The sequence below is a fragment of the Cygnus olor genome, chromosome 15 (assembly GCF_009769625.2).
Source record: "Cygnus olor isolate bCygOlo1 chromosome 15, bCygOlo1.pri.v2, whole genome shotgun sequence".
NCBI classification, from domain to species: Eukaryota; Metazoa; Chordata; class Aves; order Anseriformes; family Anatidae; genus Cygnus; species Cygnus olor.
The window spans coordinates 741,160-759,376 of NC_049183.1; the positions used below are offsets into that span (position 1 = coordinate 741,160).

At 37.1% G+C, this 18,217-nt stretch overlaps 1 protein-coding gene across 9 annotated transcripts in view; it reads right to left on the reverse strand.

Annotated features, from left to right (window-relative positions):
* CLEC16A (C-type lectin domain containing 16A) overlaps positions 1-18,217 on the reverse strand; it is a 97,119-nt gene that overhangs the window by 60,086 nt on the left and 18,816 nt on the right. For all 9 annotated transcript variants that reach the window (XR_005824568.1, XR_005824567.1, XM_040574660.1 and 6 more), the window contains 8 exons: positions 13,842-14,070; positions 12,361-12,490; positions 10,390-10,490; positions 6,381-6,503; positions 4,720-4,829; positions 4,204-4,248; positions 2,954-3,004; positions 634-762 (listed from right to left, as the gene is read on the reverse strand). Coding sequence is in view for 7 of the 9 variants with exons in the window: in XM_040574660.1 (XP_040430594.1) it covers positions 634-762; positions 2,954-3,004; positions 4,204-4,248; positions 4,720-4,829; positions 6,381-6,503; positions 10,390-10,490; positions 12,361-12,490; positions 13,842-14,070 (918 nt within the window). In the remaining 2 variants the exon portion in view is untranslated. The remainder of the gene's footprint in view (positions 1-633; positions 763-2,953; positions 3,005-4,203; positions 4,249-4,719; positions 4,830-6,380; positions 6,504-10,389; positions 10,491-12,360; positions 12,491-13,841; positions 14,071-18,217) is intronic.

Below are 18,217 nucleotides of genomic sequence, written 5' to 3' on the forward strand. Positions count from 1 at the left end.
CAATACTTTTGAAGATAATTCACTGTGCATTATCAAAAAGTTGCTGTGATAATAATAGTTGTACAGGTCAAGAACTGATTATCCCAAGAAAGTAGATACCAAGGTGGCTATTCATGTCAGTATCACCTTCAAAAATTGTCAGTCAAAAAAGGATTTTACTATCTCACTCAAAATCTCCATCCTGAATTGCTTTGGAAGATGAACACTCCTGAACAGAATTATGTTTTGCTATGTCAAGAAACACAAACAATACGAAGCAAACCAACCTTCCTGTGGAGATTCTTACTACAGGAATATAATCAAAGACTGAGATACCAGATAATGAAAGAAAATGGTTAATGTATTAAAGCATGCCATCAAAAGTCTTTTATGTACATTTCTTCACTGAAAAAATGAAAATCACAGCACAAGAACGTATTGAAGTAACTAGAAGTGAGAAAGTAGAGAAGAGGTTTCTCCATTGGGACAGGTAATTATTATATGTTCTACAGGGATCTGTCATTAAGTTTTTATGATTTTATGGATGAAGCTTCCATCCAAGCAGCTTTCAAGGAAAAACATTCGTATTTGTAGAATTCTTCAAAGCCTTTGGCATTAAACTGTCATTAATGAAAGAAAAAAAGCCTTACTTACTCTTCGTGTTCTTTCCACATCTCCACAAGGCAATCTTTTCACAAAATCAATACCAGTCAGTGGTGTCCCCGTTGGAGGCAACAAAATGGAGGCATCCATCATCAAGTACTCTACATTCATGGGTTTAATCTATAAAAATATTTTAACATTGATTATTATACAGAACAATGAAAGTTTGCATCTTTACTTTTAAATACAGCCCATGACTGCATACATTGAGAGGAAGGGGTCAGAGTTCTGAGAATTTGATACCATCCATGTTATTTTAATCTCTTTACATGCAATTTCTATTTTATATTTGCTCATTGTTCCCTAACACTGTTAAAGTTTCCATATTGAAAAACCACAGCAAAAAAAAACACTGAAAGATTAGAGTAGAAAAGCCATTTCATGAGTACTAAAAAGTGAAGTCTGTCATGTTTGATTTCAAGCTGTGACTCAAATTCATATCTACTTCAATCACAAGAAAAAAGTTTCTCGTATCTTCTTCTCCCCAGAAAGAAAAAAATAAATCTCTAGTCTCTAACGATGCAGTAACTTGCAGACTAGGCAATTCCTTACGTCCTGCCACTAACAGTCTCTCCCTTACATGGTTGCTTATTTGCTTGATTAAATGATGTTTGAAACATCTTATCCTTCTGTAGTTTTGGACAATTTCATCTGAGGTTTATTACACACAGGAGACATGAGGTTTTTGCCAGAAAATCAGCTGGAATGACTAAAATAAACATAAAACCCCTTCCCATAGCTTGTACAATATTCTGTGCAGAAGTGCAGTCACGTGGGCATTCTAAAACAGCCAACAGTAACTGGAAGCGTTCCTGCTCACTTTGCCATGGTTACATACCATGAAAGAAGTAGACTAAACTAAAATCCAGAATTTTTACAGCAGTCTTGAACTGCTACTCTGCAAAAAATACAAGCTCAAAAATAGTCTCTAGCCAATCATTCTGATCTCAGAACCATCATTTTCAGTGTCAAAAATGCTGGATTAACAAAATAAATTAATTTGTAGAAAAATACAGAAATCTAAATAGATGACAAATGAGAACACAAAAGTGAAATTTCTATTTATAATGCCATTCTCATGACTGCTTACATTGTTTTAAACAGCAATTTACTTCATAAAGATGAAGAACGTGGGTAAAAAATCATTGAAAACCAAAATACGAAGGACTACCGTGTTCAGCTTACTTGCTCCCGTAAACTGTCATCTACAGTTGTTACTGAAGGCACAAATTTTTTTCCTTTCTTTGTCGTTCAGATAGACCAAATACACTTCTGCCTCATAGAAGCTCCACACCATGTTATTTACATACCTCATCTAGTAAGACTACTTCAGCGTTAAATCATCACTTAAATTAGCACAGCGCATTCTTTGCTAGCTAGACAAATAAATATGCTTTAAGGAAAACAGAGTTAAACTTCCAAGGTGAAGCTCCATCTTTTAGAGTAAATGAAAAAAATCTGCAGTCTCAGAAATAGACACACACACAACAGAAAAACCTACAAGCATATTGAACTTGTGACATGAAAACAGTGCAAATTGTGGTGGCAGTTTTCACACTAGAAGCACATCAATACTTAACTACTAAAGAATTAGATATTGATTAAACAGTTCTATTATTTGAGTTTGTAAGATACTGCAAGGTGCTTCCCATATTAAAAGATTTGTTGCAATATGCAAACTGTAGATTGCTCTTTTTCAAAAAAGAAAAGATGCTAATGCAACCCCTGCACAACAGCTAGAAAAAAGGATGCCTGCACCTGACAATCCGATTTTTACCCAAACACTAACCTAACAATTTAAACAGTTAATTATTTTTAAAAAGCATTTACAGGTTAAGTATTAACTGAGATTAAGGCTAGCAATCTGTTAAAAATTCTGTGACAGTGCCCCACAAGCTGTGCTGTAGTGCTGGCAGTATATCTCCTTGATGGGACAAAGGCCCCCAGTTCTCCACTAATAAGTAAGGTGGCACCACTCAAAACTGAAACCTTGTAAGGTTTCAAATAGAGATAGGACGATTTTCATCACTTTAATAACTGGAAAAAAAATGAATTAAATGTCTCAATCCCTGGATCAAGTAGTTTTTGTATACTGGCTTTCAGAAATTATGAAATAAGTTAAGGGGCTGTGGAATTTCATAAATGATTTATGGAAGTATAAGACAACTTCTCATAGAGGAAAAGACAATTGCTATTCTACTCCTAGATATAAGGATATCAGTGTATTCAAGTAGTTTTCAGTGAGTACTTGCTCTTGCTCCTGTGTTACTGGTTTGGAAGACTTCAGGGGGCTGAGAAGGGTGTCACTTACCGTCATACTCCGGTATTCATCTTCAAACATATCCAGAAAAATTTCTTCTCCCTTTCAATAAAAAATAAAAATAAAAAAGGAACATGGACATATCATGAATCCATGAATATGGTTATGTAGCCATGTTTGCTTTTGTTTAAGTGTGCATTGGTTGTAGGTGGCAAGGTGTGGGCAGCAGGGGTGGCCTCTGTGAGGAGAGGCCGGGGCTGTCCAGTGCTGGACACAGCCAGCACCACGTAGCTGACAGCCCCACCGCACGGGGCAGTGGAGCCAGTCAGTGACACTGGGGGTGCCTCTACAAAACAGATCAGGGCAAAATCCTGCCCAGGAGAGAAGGTGGGATGTAGAAGAGCTGGGAATGAAGAAGTGAAGTCAAGCTTGGGAAAAGAGGGAGACGTGGTGGAAGGCGTTGTTCCAATTTGTCTTTGTTTCACATTATCCTAATCTTTGTTAATTAGCAATTAATTAATTTTCCCCAAGTCAAATCTGTTTTGCCCGTGACAGCAATTGGCAACAATCTCCCTGTCTTTACTTCCACCCACAAGACTGTTTTGCCATCTTCTTATCTCCCTGCCACGCTGAGGAGGGGCAGTGCGTGAGCAGCTAGGTGGGTGTTCAGCAGCAGGCCAAGGTCAACCCACCACAAATTACCTTTTTTTCCTAAGTTAAAAATAACCCTCACCTTCTTCTTCAGAAGAACTTAAAAATTGGAAGATATTTTAGACACTTGAAACCTGTTACAGATTTACTGCTCCTTATGTAGAAGTTCATGTCTAGGGCTAAGTATTTTATTTCTCTCATTGTTTACAACATTAAAAGAAGCAAAAAGCTGCAGAGGTCTCAAATAAAAAAAGATTAAGTAAAGTTTTAGGTCATCATTTAGACAAGACATAAACAAAAAGTAATGTCAAAAAGAACCACCTTCCATATTAACATCAATAACAAAGTCCCAGAAACTTTCTAATGGTGTGGCTCTGTTCCATGAGCTATATAGCAGTTGCAACAAAAAGCACATCTACTCATTTGACCTCCAGTGCAAACTCTACGGGACTTCTCGCATCCTTTTTGTGAAGTACATCAGTGGGGTATGGAAAGGCAAGAAAAGAGAGGAATCCTCCAAACACCTTCTTCCCTGTAATAAACATGTAGTTCCCATCTTAAAAAAGTACTGCCTTGAGCACTGACAATGGGCTACGGAATTTCTTTTAATTCCACATGTAACAAATTTTAATAGCACTCCATGTATATACCTTATAGAAACGACGAAGGAGATGAACACTTTCTTCCCTTGCACCCTAGAAAAGAAAAAATAACTGTTTCAGGGAGTAAATATACTCTTTACTCAAAGTCATATTTAAAGAAAACACACTCAAAACTTTGTACAGAGAAAACTATCTATTAATATTCCCATTTCACAGCCTTCAGCCCAGAATTTGATCTAGCACTGTTCTTGCACTTACAAAACTACCGCTTAGCTGAGCTTGTTTGTTTCAAAAGTAATTCCCTTTACACTGCTGAGACATTGACATACAAATTTCAGAGAAAATGAAACTAACTTTTCAAATAGAAGTAATTATCAAGGAAACAGCAAAGCTGAGAACTGAATAGGGGGCTATTGATTCTTTACTTTCACTGCACAGAATCACCAATAGGAATATGTTAAAATTTCATATGCTTATTGCAATCAAAAACGAAATATTTGTGCAACTATACAAGACTCAAAGACAAGTAATGCTGGAAGTGGTATCTTAAAGGAAAGTACTAACCTCAAGGCATGCAAGGTGAACGTCTTTTATGATGCTGCCATTTTTAGAAAACACAAGCTGCTTCAGCAACAGACAGCCAAGTTCTAAAGTTGCCAAACGGATTTTTCCATCTATGAAAAGAGAATTTCAATATACAAAACAGTAGCATCTGTCATACACACCCTGCCTGAGAAAAATGGGTGCTGATGCTGACATACAATGTAGATGGCTATAAAAAGAGAACTGGAGGAGTAATTGGTAAGAAATTTTAAAACAAAACCATGCAACAAGGTGGCAATAAAGATGAACATCATCAGAAAAGCCACTGAAACCAACATCTTAATTAATTGGAAGCACAGATTGAATTACACTAAAATGAGGAAAGAATCATGGATGATTGGCACGGATAAAGTTACGAGACGAAATGAGGTTTTGTATACAGCATTCTAGTAAAGTATAGCTTTTCCTTAAGTCCAAAGGATTTCGGCACAACCCACACAACTGAGCCATGTTGGAGCAGTTCCTGAAGAACTGCAGCCCCTGAGAAGGGCCCGTGTACAATCAGTTCAGGAAGGACTGTATCCCATGGGAGGGACCCCACACTAGAGCAGGGGAAGAGCGAGGGTGAAGGAGCAGCAGAGACCGAGCGTTAAGGACTGATCACAAGCCCCATTCCCAGTCCCCTCTGTGCTGTTCATGGGGGAGGAGGCAGAAGAATCAGCAGTGAAGTGAAGCCTGGAAAGGAATGGGAGGAGGTGGTATCATTTTTTTTTAATTTTAGTTCTTACTGCCTTACTCTGTTATGTACTGGCAATAAATTAATCTTCCCTGAGCCATGTCTGTTTTCCCCATAATGGTAATTAGTGAGTGATCTCACTGTCCTTATCTTGACCATATTTTTCTCCCCAGCTTGCCAAGTGAGAGAGTGGTTTGGTGGGCAATTATTTATATATACACCATTTAATCTGTAACTAGCACATCAGAAGCTAATACTCTGTAGATCAGTCTTGTATGTCAAATAAGCATTAGATTTTATTCTGCAGACGATCAGGAACTTGACCGTGAGTCAGTTTCAGGGGAAACCAGTTCCACTCATTTAAAGTTTTAGCAGGGGAAGTGCAGGGGAGAGGAGCTGTGGCTTGAACAAAAGTTGTGTTTCTATGGAATAAGACACTGAGCCTTCTACCCCTCATTTTACAAAGAAGTTGAAGTTAAGGAAAAAAACATTTTCTGCAAAACAATTCAGAACTGAAAATACAATCTGTGATTAAAAGAAGAGCATGGGAAAATTTGCTAACGCCTCCAGAAACAAATGACACCTATAAACAAAGGACATCAGTTATTTCTTCAATATATTTTTGAAGACTACTCCTTCACTGGAACTACTGTTACAAGCAAAGGCGCCATACATCAAGTTTAAAGTGAAAGTGAAGTCCTTGAAAGTGAAGACTTCCTTGTGAAGTCCTGAGCATAAAAACGACTATTCAGGTTACTCAGCAACTGAGGAAAAAGTTGTATTTGTTTTTCACAGCCCTTATTTACTTATTGTTCAACAAAGAGCACGTTAAACAGATTTTCTCCTCATACACAGGCAGCTAAGTAGCTGCTTTTTATTTTATTTTTTATTTTTTTAAAGTTTGCAAACATTTCAGCTTGTTAAAAAAATATTGTAAACATGATACCTGGTTGCGCAGCATAATTCATTATCCTGATGAGCCCTTCTGCAAGTACATGATTATACGAATTTCTCTCTTCAGCATGTTGTGCAGGAAGTTGAATTCTCTCCAACTTGACTGGGTCAATTCCTTTTGTAGGGAAGGGAGGTTAAGTTAGAAAACAGGACTATACCTCAAGGTATAGTAAGTATTTAATAAACTGCAACAGTTTTCTTGGAATAGTGTAATTAGTGATACAAAGAAACTCAAAACCAACTTGCTTAGTTATCACAAGGAAAACGAAGAACAAAGACTAAACACATTTGTGGACCACTGAACTAAGAGCCTTACAAAGAGCCTAATGGGCGAAGACGCTCCAATCCCAAAATGGTTAGTGACATCCAAACTCACCCTTCCTCAAACTATTCCCGTTTAAAAGAAAAAAAGCAAGCAAGGTTATTTCTCAGAATAGACTGGTTACTGATAAGACCTCATAAAGTAAAAGATAGTCATGGATTGCTCAGGAACTCCTTGTTCTTGTTTTAAGGAATAGTAATAAAGATCCCTATAAAACAGAAGATGACTTTATTGTGGTTTATAGTTTCTTCTAACCCTGAACTTTTAGTTTACACTAGGTCTTCTGTCACTGATACTGAAGAAAGAGAGGGAAAGCGAAAGCATTTAAGGAATGAGGGCAATCAGCAGAATGTTAGTGTTCACAAAAATCTAACAGCTTAAAGAACTACAGTTTTCCTTCTGAAAAGTAAAGGTCCTTTTAAATAACATTTCTTACAGATTATCTATAAGCAAACTAAGCTCTCACAGAGGGATGTCATCATTGCCCAGCAGAAACACATTAAGGAGACCAAGATGACATGATGGAAGAATGAAGCAGGACTGAGCAACTCCTCAACAAATTGGCCAAACTGAAATCAGTGAAAAAATTGGTATTCTATCAGCATCTTTCATTTGGTTGTCTGCCTGCCAGGGATGCAGAATTCTGCATTCCTGGAATACAGCACATGCACTAGCAACATATATGAAGGGCACCATCTGGGATAAAAATAACTCTCATAATAACTCAATTTGCAAAGAATCTATTTAGCTATATATGCATTCCTCTTGGGATTCTTTCTTCCTGTTCACGTGGGTATTTCTTGCTGGTGAGAAACACATGCGTGTTTATATATTCATTAAACCCATTCAAGAACATGGACCAAAATATAGATTCAGTGTCAAAATGGAAATGCCCCAGTCAAAAGCCACAGAAGGGTCTCTACATTTAGTGACAGAGACTGAGAAGGCTGCTCCTTTAGAAGCAAGGCCTGAAAGCAGAGTTTTCATTGAGCTAGGACAATTCTGATTTTTCTTTTTTTTTTTTTTTTTTTTAAATGTCCTCTTATAGTCTTCATAGAGTGCCAGAATGAGGAGGATCGGGGGTGGGTGGGACAGGATGGCGGTGAAGTTCTAAGTGACCAACAAGAGAATCAGAAACATATCTGAAACAGCCAGGATACTGAAAATCTGCAAGTCACTTTCCTTTGGTGTAGAAAGGACAACCCTGTGTTACGTTCAATCACCAGAAGTCATCCCAACTTTCTAGTTCATCAACTGTTTGAGCTGATTCAAGTGCTCACTAGAGCATGTATTGTCTGTCAGACACACAGTGAATATCTAGACAGATCCTAGATAGGCGACTCCTAGAGATTCATTATTTCCTGAAACTGAGGAAACAACTCTGTCACTCCGTTTTTGGAGAGAAACCTTCAAGCCTCTTTATAAAGAAAATGATCCCTGGCCCATATCTTGGGAAAGACTGCAGGCAGACAGATTCTTGCTTTCTGCTGAATTCAGATATAAACATTGGCTGTAGCTCAATCCGGAGGCACCTTCCGAGACTGACACTAAATCTGGTTTAGAAATCTGAGAATTCTGGTTTAGATCTGCAGAAGTTCCTGAGCTTGTCAAGAACAACATCGAGCTCTTGCACCAAACAAACACTAGAAATCAACAACTTATAAAACCTCCTCCTCTTCAAGATGCAGAGACACTGATTCTGTAGCCCTCATATCTATTACATGGCACAAGAGAAATCAGTCAGCGGAAGACAGGGAAGACCAAAATTGGATGTTATTATCTGTCTAGCACCTAAGATCTAAGGGCGAGGATGGGATAAGGGGAAATAACTTCCAAAGTGCAACAGAGTAATGTAAATTGTTGACAAGGAAAACCAGTGAGTATAGCCCAAGGAATTTTTCACTTAGAGACAGTTGATGTGACCACCAAAGAATGTAGATTTCAACCCCTTAAATATATAAGAGGTATTTGCAGTTTTAGGGCTGGAAACTCTTAGCCTTTAAAAGGTAGGTATTTCACTGCCTGTTGTATTTCTCTTGGTAACCCTGGAAATTTAGTGAAAAATAAACAGCATAAGAGATTGCTGAAACGAGGCAGCAAGATGCAGCATTTACTGCATTCCTCACTGTTCACAGCAACACTATAGATGTAAGCAAATAATCTTTGAGATGAGAGGATAGATTTTTTTTTCCTGGGAACAGGATATTAAAGACTGAGTTTAATTACGCTGAAAGCAAATACAGTGGCCTGAAGGATCTGTTATTTTATAGTCTGAAATAGAATAATTCTCAAGAAATATCACCCTGGAATACAGCCTTACTCCCTTATGACACAAACACTTCTGGGGACACTCTGAAGCTGCACAGTTATAACTACTGATTTTGGCTAATCACAATTTCAGCTACAGAATCACAACAGAAGAGAATCCATCTTTGAAACGTGGATTTTCTAGCACAGTGATACTCAAAAGTCCCTCAGGGTCACAACATTTTCCTAAGAAAGTGTACTGGTTGCAGGATTAGTTTGTTGGTGGGCAGGGAATCAGAGAGGTGCAAGTCAGTGGGCTAGACCATGGCAAGACTGTTGTGCTACCTTTGGTGATATTAGTTGCATTACCAGCTTTTGTCATAATAGTTTCTCAAAACCCTGAAATTATCCCTGAACTGCAAATAATTTCAGAGAGTTATTCCTTCATTACCAGAGAAAAACAAAGGAGAATAGGAAGGACTCAGCTTAGCTATTTACACCATGAGTTCTCTTTCCTCAACCCTTATCTCCACTGTAGTTGACCTTGAGAGGTGCCTTGAAATGAGAAAAAAAGAAATCCTTTAAGCTTGCTACCAAACCTGATGTTCTTTTGCTCAATTTATTGGAACAGTGGTTCCAAAAAAAAAAAAAAGCTAGCCATAATCATCCCTTGGAAAAGGCTACATATTCTCAAGCAATATGAATTATAACGAACTACACTTGTAACACAGTTTTGCTAGTTTTTACAACAGTCCAGAATCCATAGGAGATTTGCAGAACGTCAGTGTTCTATGTATGCCATAACACAACTCAACTTGTAAAATCTCCTTGAGCCTTCAATCAATTATGTCTTGTTAAGACATTGTGCACACTGGATGAGGAGGTTGTTGAGGAATTAGCATAAAAAGACTTACTGAAGGACTGTCAAAGCTGAATAGAAACAGGCATCAGCCAACTGTCACAGTCAGATCTGATTCTCAGGCCTTGTGCATTTATGTAGATGTTTAAAGTACACAAATATTTACTATTTACACATGGGGACAAGTTTTACAACATTTTATACTTGAAGTACATGTAGCAATCACACTACATGCAAAGTGGGGAAGAATCCTACCCAACATATATTCAGACTGAACATAGCGAGCCTCATCTGAATTTAAAAGATCTAAAGTGAAACATGGTAATTCTATGCCAATTTCAAGAAACCAACAAAGAAGAGTTATTTGATGTTCACAAAGCTTTCTACCAACACCTTCCTAAAAAGGAGATCCTTAGCAGCTGTTTTTTACTTACAGCGTACTTATCCCTCTGCCACATCATGTAAAGAATTTCTCACTGTTTAAGACTTGCATAAACAAACTACAAGCAGATTGTGCATGTCTAAAACCACACGTCTCATTTAGTTTTCTCTGGAAGAAGAAACATTGCTTACCTTTGTTGTGTGACATTGCATACAGAAGACAGAGCACAAACAGGGCATAGTAATCGTCTTCAGCACAGTCCAGTGCATTATAGACCATATCAAGAAAAGGCCTGCAGAAAGGAAAAACTTTGAAGTGGTCAAGAAAAATCATTTACAGAAAAATCAGTAACTATCATTAGCTACACGTAGAACAGAAAAGAGAATCTACAGCAATGCACATTTTCAGGCATTAAAACAAAAGTTAACCTGCTCGAGAGTACTCAGATCAGGGCCATGTCTTGTATTACATTCTGACATTAATTCAAATGTTTTAACAGGAATTGTTTCATAGTACTTTCCCAAGAGCTACTTGTTCATACATTTACTGGGTTTGTTTGTAGCACTTTTATGTATGCATGTAGAAGCATTGTACAGATTAAGTGTATATACACATAATCAGCTTCAAGGAGCTATCACTGTTGCATAAAAAATAACTAACTTAAAATCCACTTACTAAACAAGAGTTGAAAAGTTTTTATTATCATATAGCAAGAAAGCAGTTTTCACAAACAGTTTGGAGGAAGATAAGTTATTCTAAAGCAGTCAAAAACTTCATAATCAAAAAGGTATAGGAAAGAAAAAATGAAGAAGGAAAGAACATTTGAATGGAAAAATGAAAGCTTTGGGTTGCAGATGAGTTTTGTTTTCCTGGGTTTAAGCACGAGTGATCTGTGACACATACTCAGGAAGCTACAAACAGTGGTGAACTCATCCTTCACCTGTATCCTTAACAGGTAAGAAAAAACAATTTAATCGAGAAGATGTTTGGGTAGATCAAATATGGCCGAGATTCAGCTGGTATTAACCCAACCTTAACTGCAAGGCAACTTGGTTTCTTGTCTTAAACTGGCTTGCATCCAGCCAGCTCAAGTAAAGAGCACAAGTAGAAATTAAATTCTTTGATGTACTTTCACAGGGTAAGTGGCCAGGATGGACAAAAAATGATGAAAGCCTCACAGTCAGCAGAAGAACAAAGTTTAGAGCTTAGATTGAAAACAGAATTCCCACCTGTTGATTAAAGTAATAAAGGAATAAAACCCTTATGCTACCTAACTCAACAATAACATTCAAAGCCATAAAACAAATATATTTTCCCCATCTCTAGACTCAGCAGAGAAGCAGCCACTACAAGCCCATCATGGTGGTTAGCAAAAGGTCAGAAGAGCTATCAAAGATGGGAACACAACATACTTCCATATCTATTCCTCATATAGATATATATCCATACATATTTCTCATATAGACTCATGTTACCTTTGTGGTCACACTTTATGACTTCAGCTGAGTGGCTTACATAATGATGTATTTAGCACTTCCCTTCAGTTCCATACACATTTGTGTTTTCGTTTACTAAAACAAGGCTATCACAAGAATAACACACTGTTCCTCTGCACTTTTCATGACATCACAGCCATGTGTTTGTGCATTTCTGAAGCTGGATTTCATGCATCCTCTATAATACACTCAATTGCCACTAAGTTTTTATTCCTCTTTGCCCAAGTTTCACTTTGCTGTTCATATCTAAGACAATTTTCCCATACGATGGTCCTACTGTAGATCTCATGAAAGGAGAATATAGCTATTTGAGCAAAAGCAACCTAAATAATTAGTCATGTTGAAAATGAACATTCTGAGTAACAACCAAGAGTGCCTGCAATCTTAAAAGCACTTCCTAAGCAATAAACAACCCCTACAACTGTCATGACATCCTGAAATGGGGTGTTTTAAACATAGCGAAAAGAGTTCAGACTCAAGGTTGAAAGAAGAAAAAGGGTCAAAATATCAAGGTATAAGATTACTAAAACACTTAAATACTAGGTAACTTGTCAGACCAACAACTGATAATAATTAACCTAAAAATTGACCTATGATGTTAAACTAATATCATTTTAATTTTAGCAAAACCTATGCTTTAGGAGGCAAAAGCTGCAGTTTTTATACCTGTTCCAGTTTGTTATGTCACTCCCAGAGGCAGCTGCACTCTTTTCTTCATCTGTTGTATTCTGTTCTGTCACAGCAGAGATAGACAATTCTGACAGTTTACATCTCTCCATGATTACCATCTCTATTTCTGAAAAACAAAAATTAGTATTTTCAAACATTTTTTTACAAGCTCTTTCATATTTCCCACTTCTCATGTGAAGTCACTGATGCAACTATGTAAGACGTATAACCACAACCTCAGAAGGGTTAATCAATAACTGGATGTAGGCAAATCTTCCCAATAGAAAAAAGCTTTCTTATATTTCAAGAAATTTAACACTATAAAGTTACACATATACATATGAAAGAAAATATAAAAAATGTGTCCAGTAAGTAAATAACAGTAATCCCCTTCCCCCCTAAATCATAAGAAGGAAACATATAGAACATCTTTTGGAAAAAAAAAGTTTGTGAAAACACTTGTGAGTGCTAGCAGTGGGAAATTAAGTTTCAGAGAGGGTGTAAATGGGTTTCTACATCATCGCAAACAAGATACCTAGTCCTAAGTGATTCAGACCAATTGGTTTAAAGTAGAAATACTAGGACCAAGCATTTGCTTAAGAACTTGGACAAAGATTACTAGTTAACACACCAGTTTACACAGTAGATCACATCATACTTCCTTAAGATTACGGTGGACAACGTATGTATCATCAATTATTTGACATCATTTATGGAAAAAGAGGATCCTGGAAAGTCTTATCAGAGAGACTGCTTACCTCGACAAAACACAACCATGTCTGGAGAGGGCTGTCAAAGCACAAAAGGTCTTGTTTTCTACTCCTTGCATCCAATTCTGCCACTGTTCTCTCAATATATGCCTAAAGTAAACACTATTTTCTGATGTACATCTGTCTAATAGTTACTAACTGCTAAAATAAACAGTTATGATGTGGCACGCATCCTATAAAACCAGTTCTTAAGGTTAGAGTTAGATCAAAAATCCTGAAAATGGGCAATTAAAAATCTAAGGTAAAGGATGTTTTTAATTTTGAACTATTAAATATCTTCTAACATGTATTATTGCTTTTAGCATACTTGAACTTTTATCACTGAAACATGCACAGAATACCATCTTATAGAGGTGAAGTGCCTACACCATTTGCCTTACTGCAGAAAAATTACAAAGTTGTGAAGTCTACTTATAAAGTGCTCCATAATCACATACAACACCAAGTGCATGCATTTGTGGTAAGAGCCAAAGACAGAAGGAAGATACAAAGACATTTTAATGTTTTTCAATCAGACTAGAAGTATATGTTCTGATAGAATGATTTAATGTGAGAAAAAAAATGCAGCCAAAGAGAATAAAAAAAGAATATTCCCACGTTTACCTAGTGCAACAAGAGAACAAGCCATGCAACAGATCAAAATTAGGTGCATACAGTAAATAGAAATATCCAAATACAAGTATCATTTTTGTTTGCTAGTATACTCACCTTCATTTTCACTGCTTGTTCTGATGCCCTTTGAACTTGCTTCTGTACCTTTAGTTTTATCAAGATCATCCTGGGTATCTTCAGATCCTCTCTCTTCTTCATCTTCTTCACCAACATTTTTATAGTTGGGTCTTTTCTGCACCCTCTTCTTCCCCTTCTGTTTGTTAATTTCAAGAGACCTCTCAAGCGTTTCTGTTGGTTTTATGAAACATCTGATACTTGACTTTGTCTGTAAATATTAAGGGTTTACACTGAGCTACAGCAAGACATTTTTAATTCTGGTTGATAAAGAAACTTTAGTTCACACAAAACAGGGGCTTTAGAATGTAATTCAGCATATCACTTAAATTTCAGATCAGTTTCAAAATACATGAAAGCAGACCTCAGACAAACTGTACTAACTCATCAGTAAAAGTTATCTCCAAAGTAACATATCTTAAAAATTTGTCATTAAGCGTGTCATTTTGAAACAAGGAGATTCAGAATTATGCACTTTATCAATGCAAGGTTCTTGAAACTGTATTTTCCTTCTTTGAACTTTGCTTAACAGTTGAGGCAGTTAGCGCATACAAAATTAAAACACTACTTACAAAAAGGATAAAGGCATCAAAATCAAGTGTGTATCAATAGCGATGTATTAACATGAAATACACTGACAAGAAAGCAAGAGGTACTCGATCAGTATGTTTTCCTGACAATCAATAGGACTAAAAGTTGGTTTCCTATCCTTTTGCAGCTTGTTTTTGAGCTGCAGTGCTTTGAGCTCCCTTCACACTTGTTTGGCCTGTCAGCTAGATCATCGACGTACATGCTGCCTCTCACCCAAAGCTACACAAACACCAACCAGCCAAACCTATCTGCTACTGAGAAGTGAAATATTCCTGGGGCTTCCTGCCAGCACAGGTCTGTACTGAAAAAACCGTTACAGAAACTTCATTACCTTTTAGATCTTGATGCTTAACTCATGATTAGATGACACCGGCTAAACGTTTCAAAAAGGGCAAGCAATAGGAAAGAAGTAAAACTAAATACAAAACTGGGGTTCCGTTCCTGGCCTTGTATATATCGAGCGCAGCAGGCACTGAAGATGAGTGCATCAAAGAGACCTCAGAAAAAGTTTGGAAAAAAACCCTCTCTTCAATTAATAAGGAACATGAATATGTTAAAAAAATTAAAAAAAATAAGATTAGGAGAAGATCAGGAAATAAGCCTTACAAATCAAGGGGCCAAGGTGTTTCTCTGAAACACCTGACTTAAGAGGTTTTATAGAAATACTGAACTCAGTTGTACTCTGAAACAAGCCACACAGTATGAAGAATCTTTCATAATACTAAAAACTACTCAACCCACAATGTGAAATTTGCCACACATCTTTCCCTGTAGCCTCTCCGACATATTTTTAACTGTATTGAACTGCAACATAAGAAAATTATTAAACGATTGGGGTTACAACCACATTACTTTTTATTGATGGCTTCTGGTCAGGAAAGTCGTAAGAAAATTGAAAAACACATTAAGTCTTATTCTTTATGGAAAAAAATACGTAGGATGCAGACTGCAAGAAGCATTTAGATTTTTGCCTCCCTGCATTTACTTCTAACAATTGCTTCCTAGAATTCTGTGACTACTTCATGAAGAGTGCAGGTACTTAACATCCTTGTATTTCTAATATACTTCTGTTAGCCATATGAGCAAAATAACAGAAGAGACCATTTGACAGTGATATGCTGATAAGCACTGAACCATGGTTTGGTCCACTGCCAGAAAGAATGCTGAGAAGAGGTCAATATATATATCCTGTGCTGCTAAATATAGTATATTAAAGTAATCTAAAAATTCAGATTTAGAATTAGTTTATACAGTATATAGTTTGATTACACATTTTAAGATATTGTTATTTCATACTTTTAAAAGTGTCTTTCCAACATATTTTCAATTCTGGTTTGTGCAATTTATGTTGGTAAAATAAGGTTGTACCAGTAACAACCTCTTACGGGAAGGAGAAAGTAGGTTAAACAAGAAACAAGAAATAGGTAGATGTGGCCCACATCCGAATTATGCAGGAAAACAGATCTCACAGGAAATAAGGTAAAACTGAGTGTGATAACTGCTAACAAGTTTAAATCCATTCTGATGGCTACACATATTCAATGCTCATCTTGAGAAAAAAAATCTTCTGATACCATCTAATAGCAGAAATAAAGTGAAAAATATGTAAAGACAAGTGCATCTTAATTTGCTGTTTCGAACTGGAGAACCTGCTCAATGGAGTTTGAGCAATCATTAATGCCATATGATGTTCTGCAGATCTCCATGGGTACGTTATTGCCAATGCATAAGCTATCAGCAGTTGAATCTTTTGTTAGGCTAAGTATTCTTTGCCTGTTTAGTCACCTATTATGAGGGCAGGTGACCCAGCTTCTGGTTATCTCAGTCCCTACTCTTTACACCTCATTCTACTTTTAACTCATCCTGTTAGGAAGATGAATATAGACATTAGATTCTTACCTACTTCTGCTTTTAGAAACTGTATGTTAATTAGAAACTGACAGTTACACTTCAACTTAAAATATTTCAAGACATCTCTGCTACTGGAGTTACATGCGTTAGGTACACTTCAGGGGTAACTGGCACTCACCATAACCAAGAATTATCCCCAAAACAAGCAGTTTAGGAGAGTATCAAAATGATTACCATGGGAAATTATAACAGAAAGGAAGTAGTCAGAGATAAATTTAGGTACAAGAACAAACAAATCTATTCTCAGACAAAAAAAAAGAAAAAGTTGTTCATCACTTTTTTCTATTAAACTCAGAACAAGCAATCCTATAGCAGCTCCTTAAGTAGCTCCCATTATTCAATGAAATTGTCCTTTCTTTGCAGCAGAATGCACCACAGCAACAACTTTGCTATGATTCTGACACACATAATAGTCTGAAAAATAGTCCTTAAAACGACTAGCATTGCTCAAAAATCATCTTTCTGCTCTAAGAAGTCCTATCACAGAGCAATGAGAAACTGTCTCATCTTTACCTACAGCTATCTATGCCTCTGTAGCTACAGCTTTAGCCTCAGCACGCTGAGCTGTACATCAGTAGAAACTACCACACAGTGCAAGCAGTAGCTGTTCACACTCATCAACTGACAGCAGCTCACTTGATAGCTCCCTCCGTGGAAGCGGGGCATGGAGCTCTTCCCCAGATTATTCCCTGTCCTTTCTGCAAATAACCAGGTTCCAGCAGTACACTTGCTGATCATACATGCTTCCCCTTTAAGGTTTCATTGAAGGACATGGCTGAATTTACTAAAAAATAAAGCTTCTCCCATGGAAGTTTTTTCCACACCCACCACTCTGCTCTCTTAGTAACAGAGATCCATGTTTTGCTAAGGATTTATCCTAGAAAGCCAATACCCCTCTCATTTAAGTAGCTGTTCAGGTAGAACAGAACCCCCAGTGTACGTAACGTGAGGTCACATCTTTAAGACCAGTAAGAAGCAGCAACGTAGACAGTATTACAAACAAAAGAGAGCAGAGGAACATACATTTATAGGAGCCCTCTAATATTCCTCACATTAGTGTAAGCACACAAACACATGCTACAGGTATTTTGCAACTGTGTACAGTAACTGCGCCAGGAAAAAAAAATCTCGCTCCTGTTATGCTGAGATATGCTCCCCCACCCTTTCACCACAAATTTCCTAGTTACAAAAGTGCTTTTGCACAAGTAACACAACATTCAGCATGCAACTAGCAGAAGGTCAGACATTTCCTAACACAAATAAGAGACTCCTTTATCTTGAAATACTCAGTCAGCTCCACCATTCCACCTTAGAGTTTCTCCTAAAAAAAAGATTAGATTCTAAACATAAAATGTCAACTATATAAACACTAGAAGCCAAAAGCTACTGGCAAACATCAGCCCATGTAACTTCCATCACAGAATAGAAATAAATTGAGAAAAGTTGACTTGTAAGAGTTCTAGCATATGTCCCCCTTGAAACTCTGAGCTATAGCTGCTGATGGGAAAGGATGTTTACAAGAATCAATCTACTCTTTGTTACAAATCAAAGATGAAGTCAGTAACTCTTAACCGAACAGTCAGGCCTTAGGGGCAAGTTCACCCTTTAGACAAAGCTACAGTCAGAAGCCTCTTAACCAAAGTAAGGTCATACCCCCTTATTATTACTGTCCCCAAATAGGCGTTTAAAATTAATAAGAAAGCACTTCACAGTCTGAAGCCAACAACAAAAGAGAAAAATCATATATACAACGATCTCAGAAAAACACAATCTCAGAAAAAAGGGTAATAACAGAGTGATACAATTTCCATCTTTTTGTGGCTTGTCTATGTTCTCGTATTTGCATTGATGGGCTT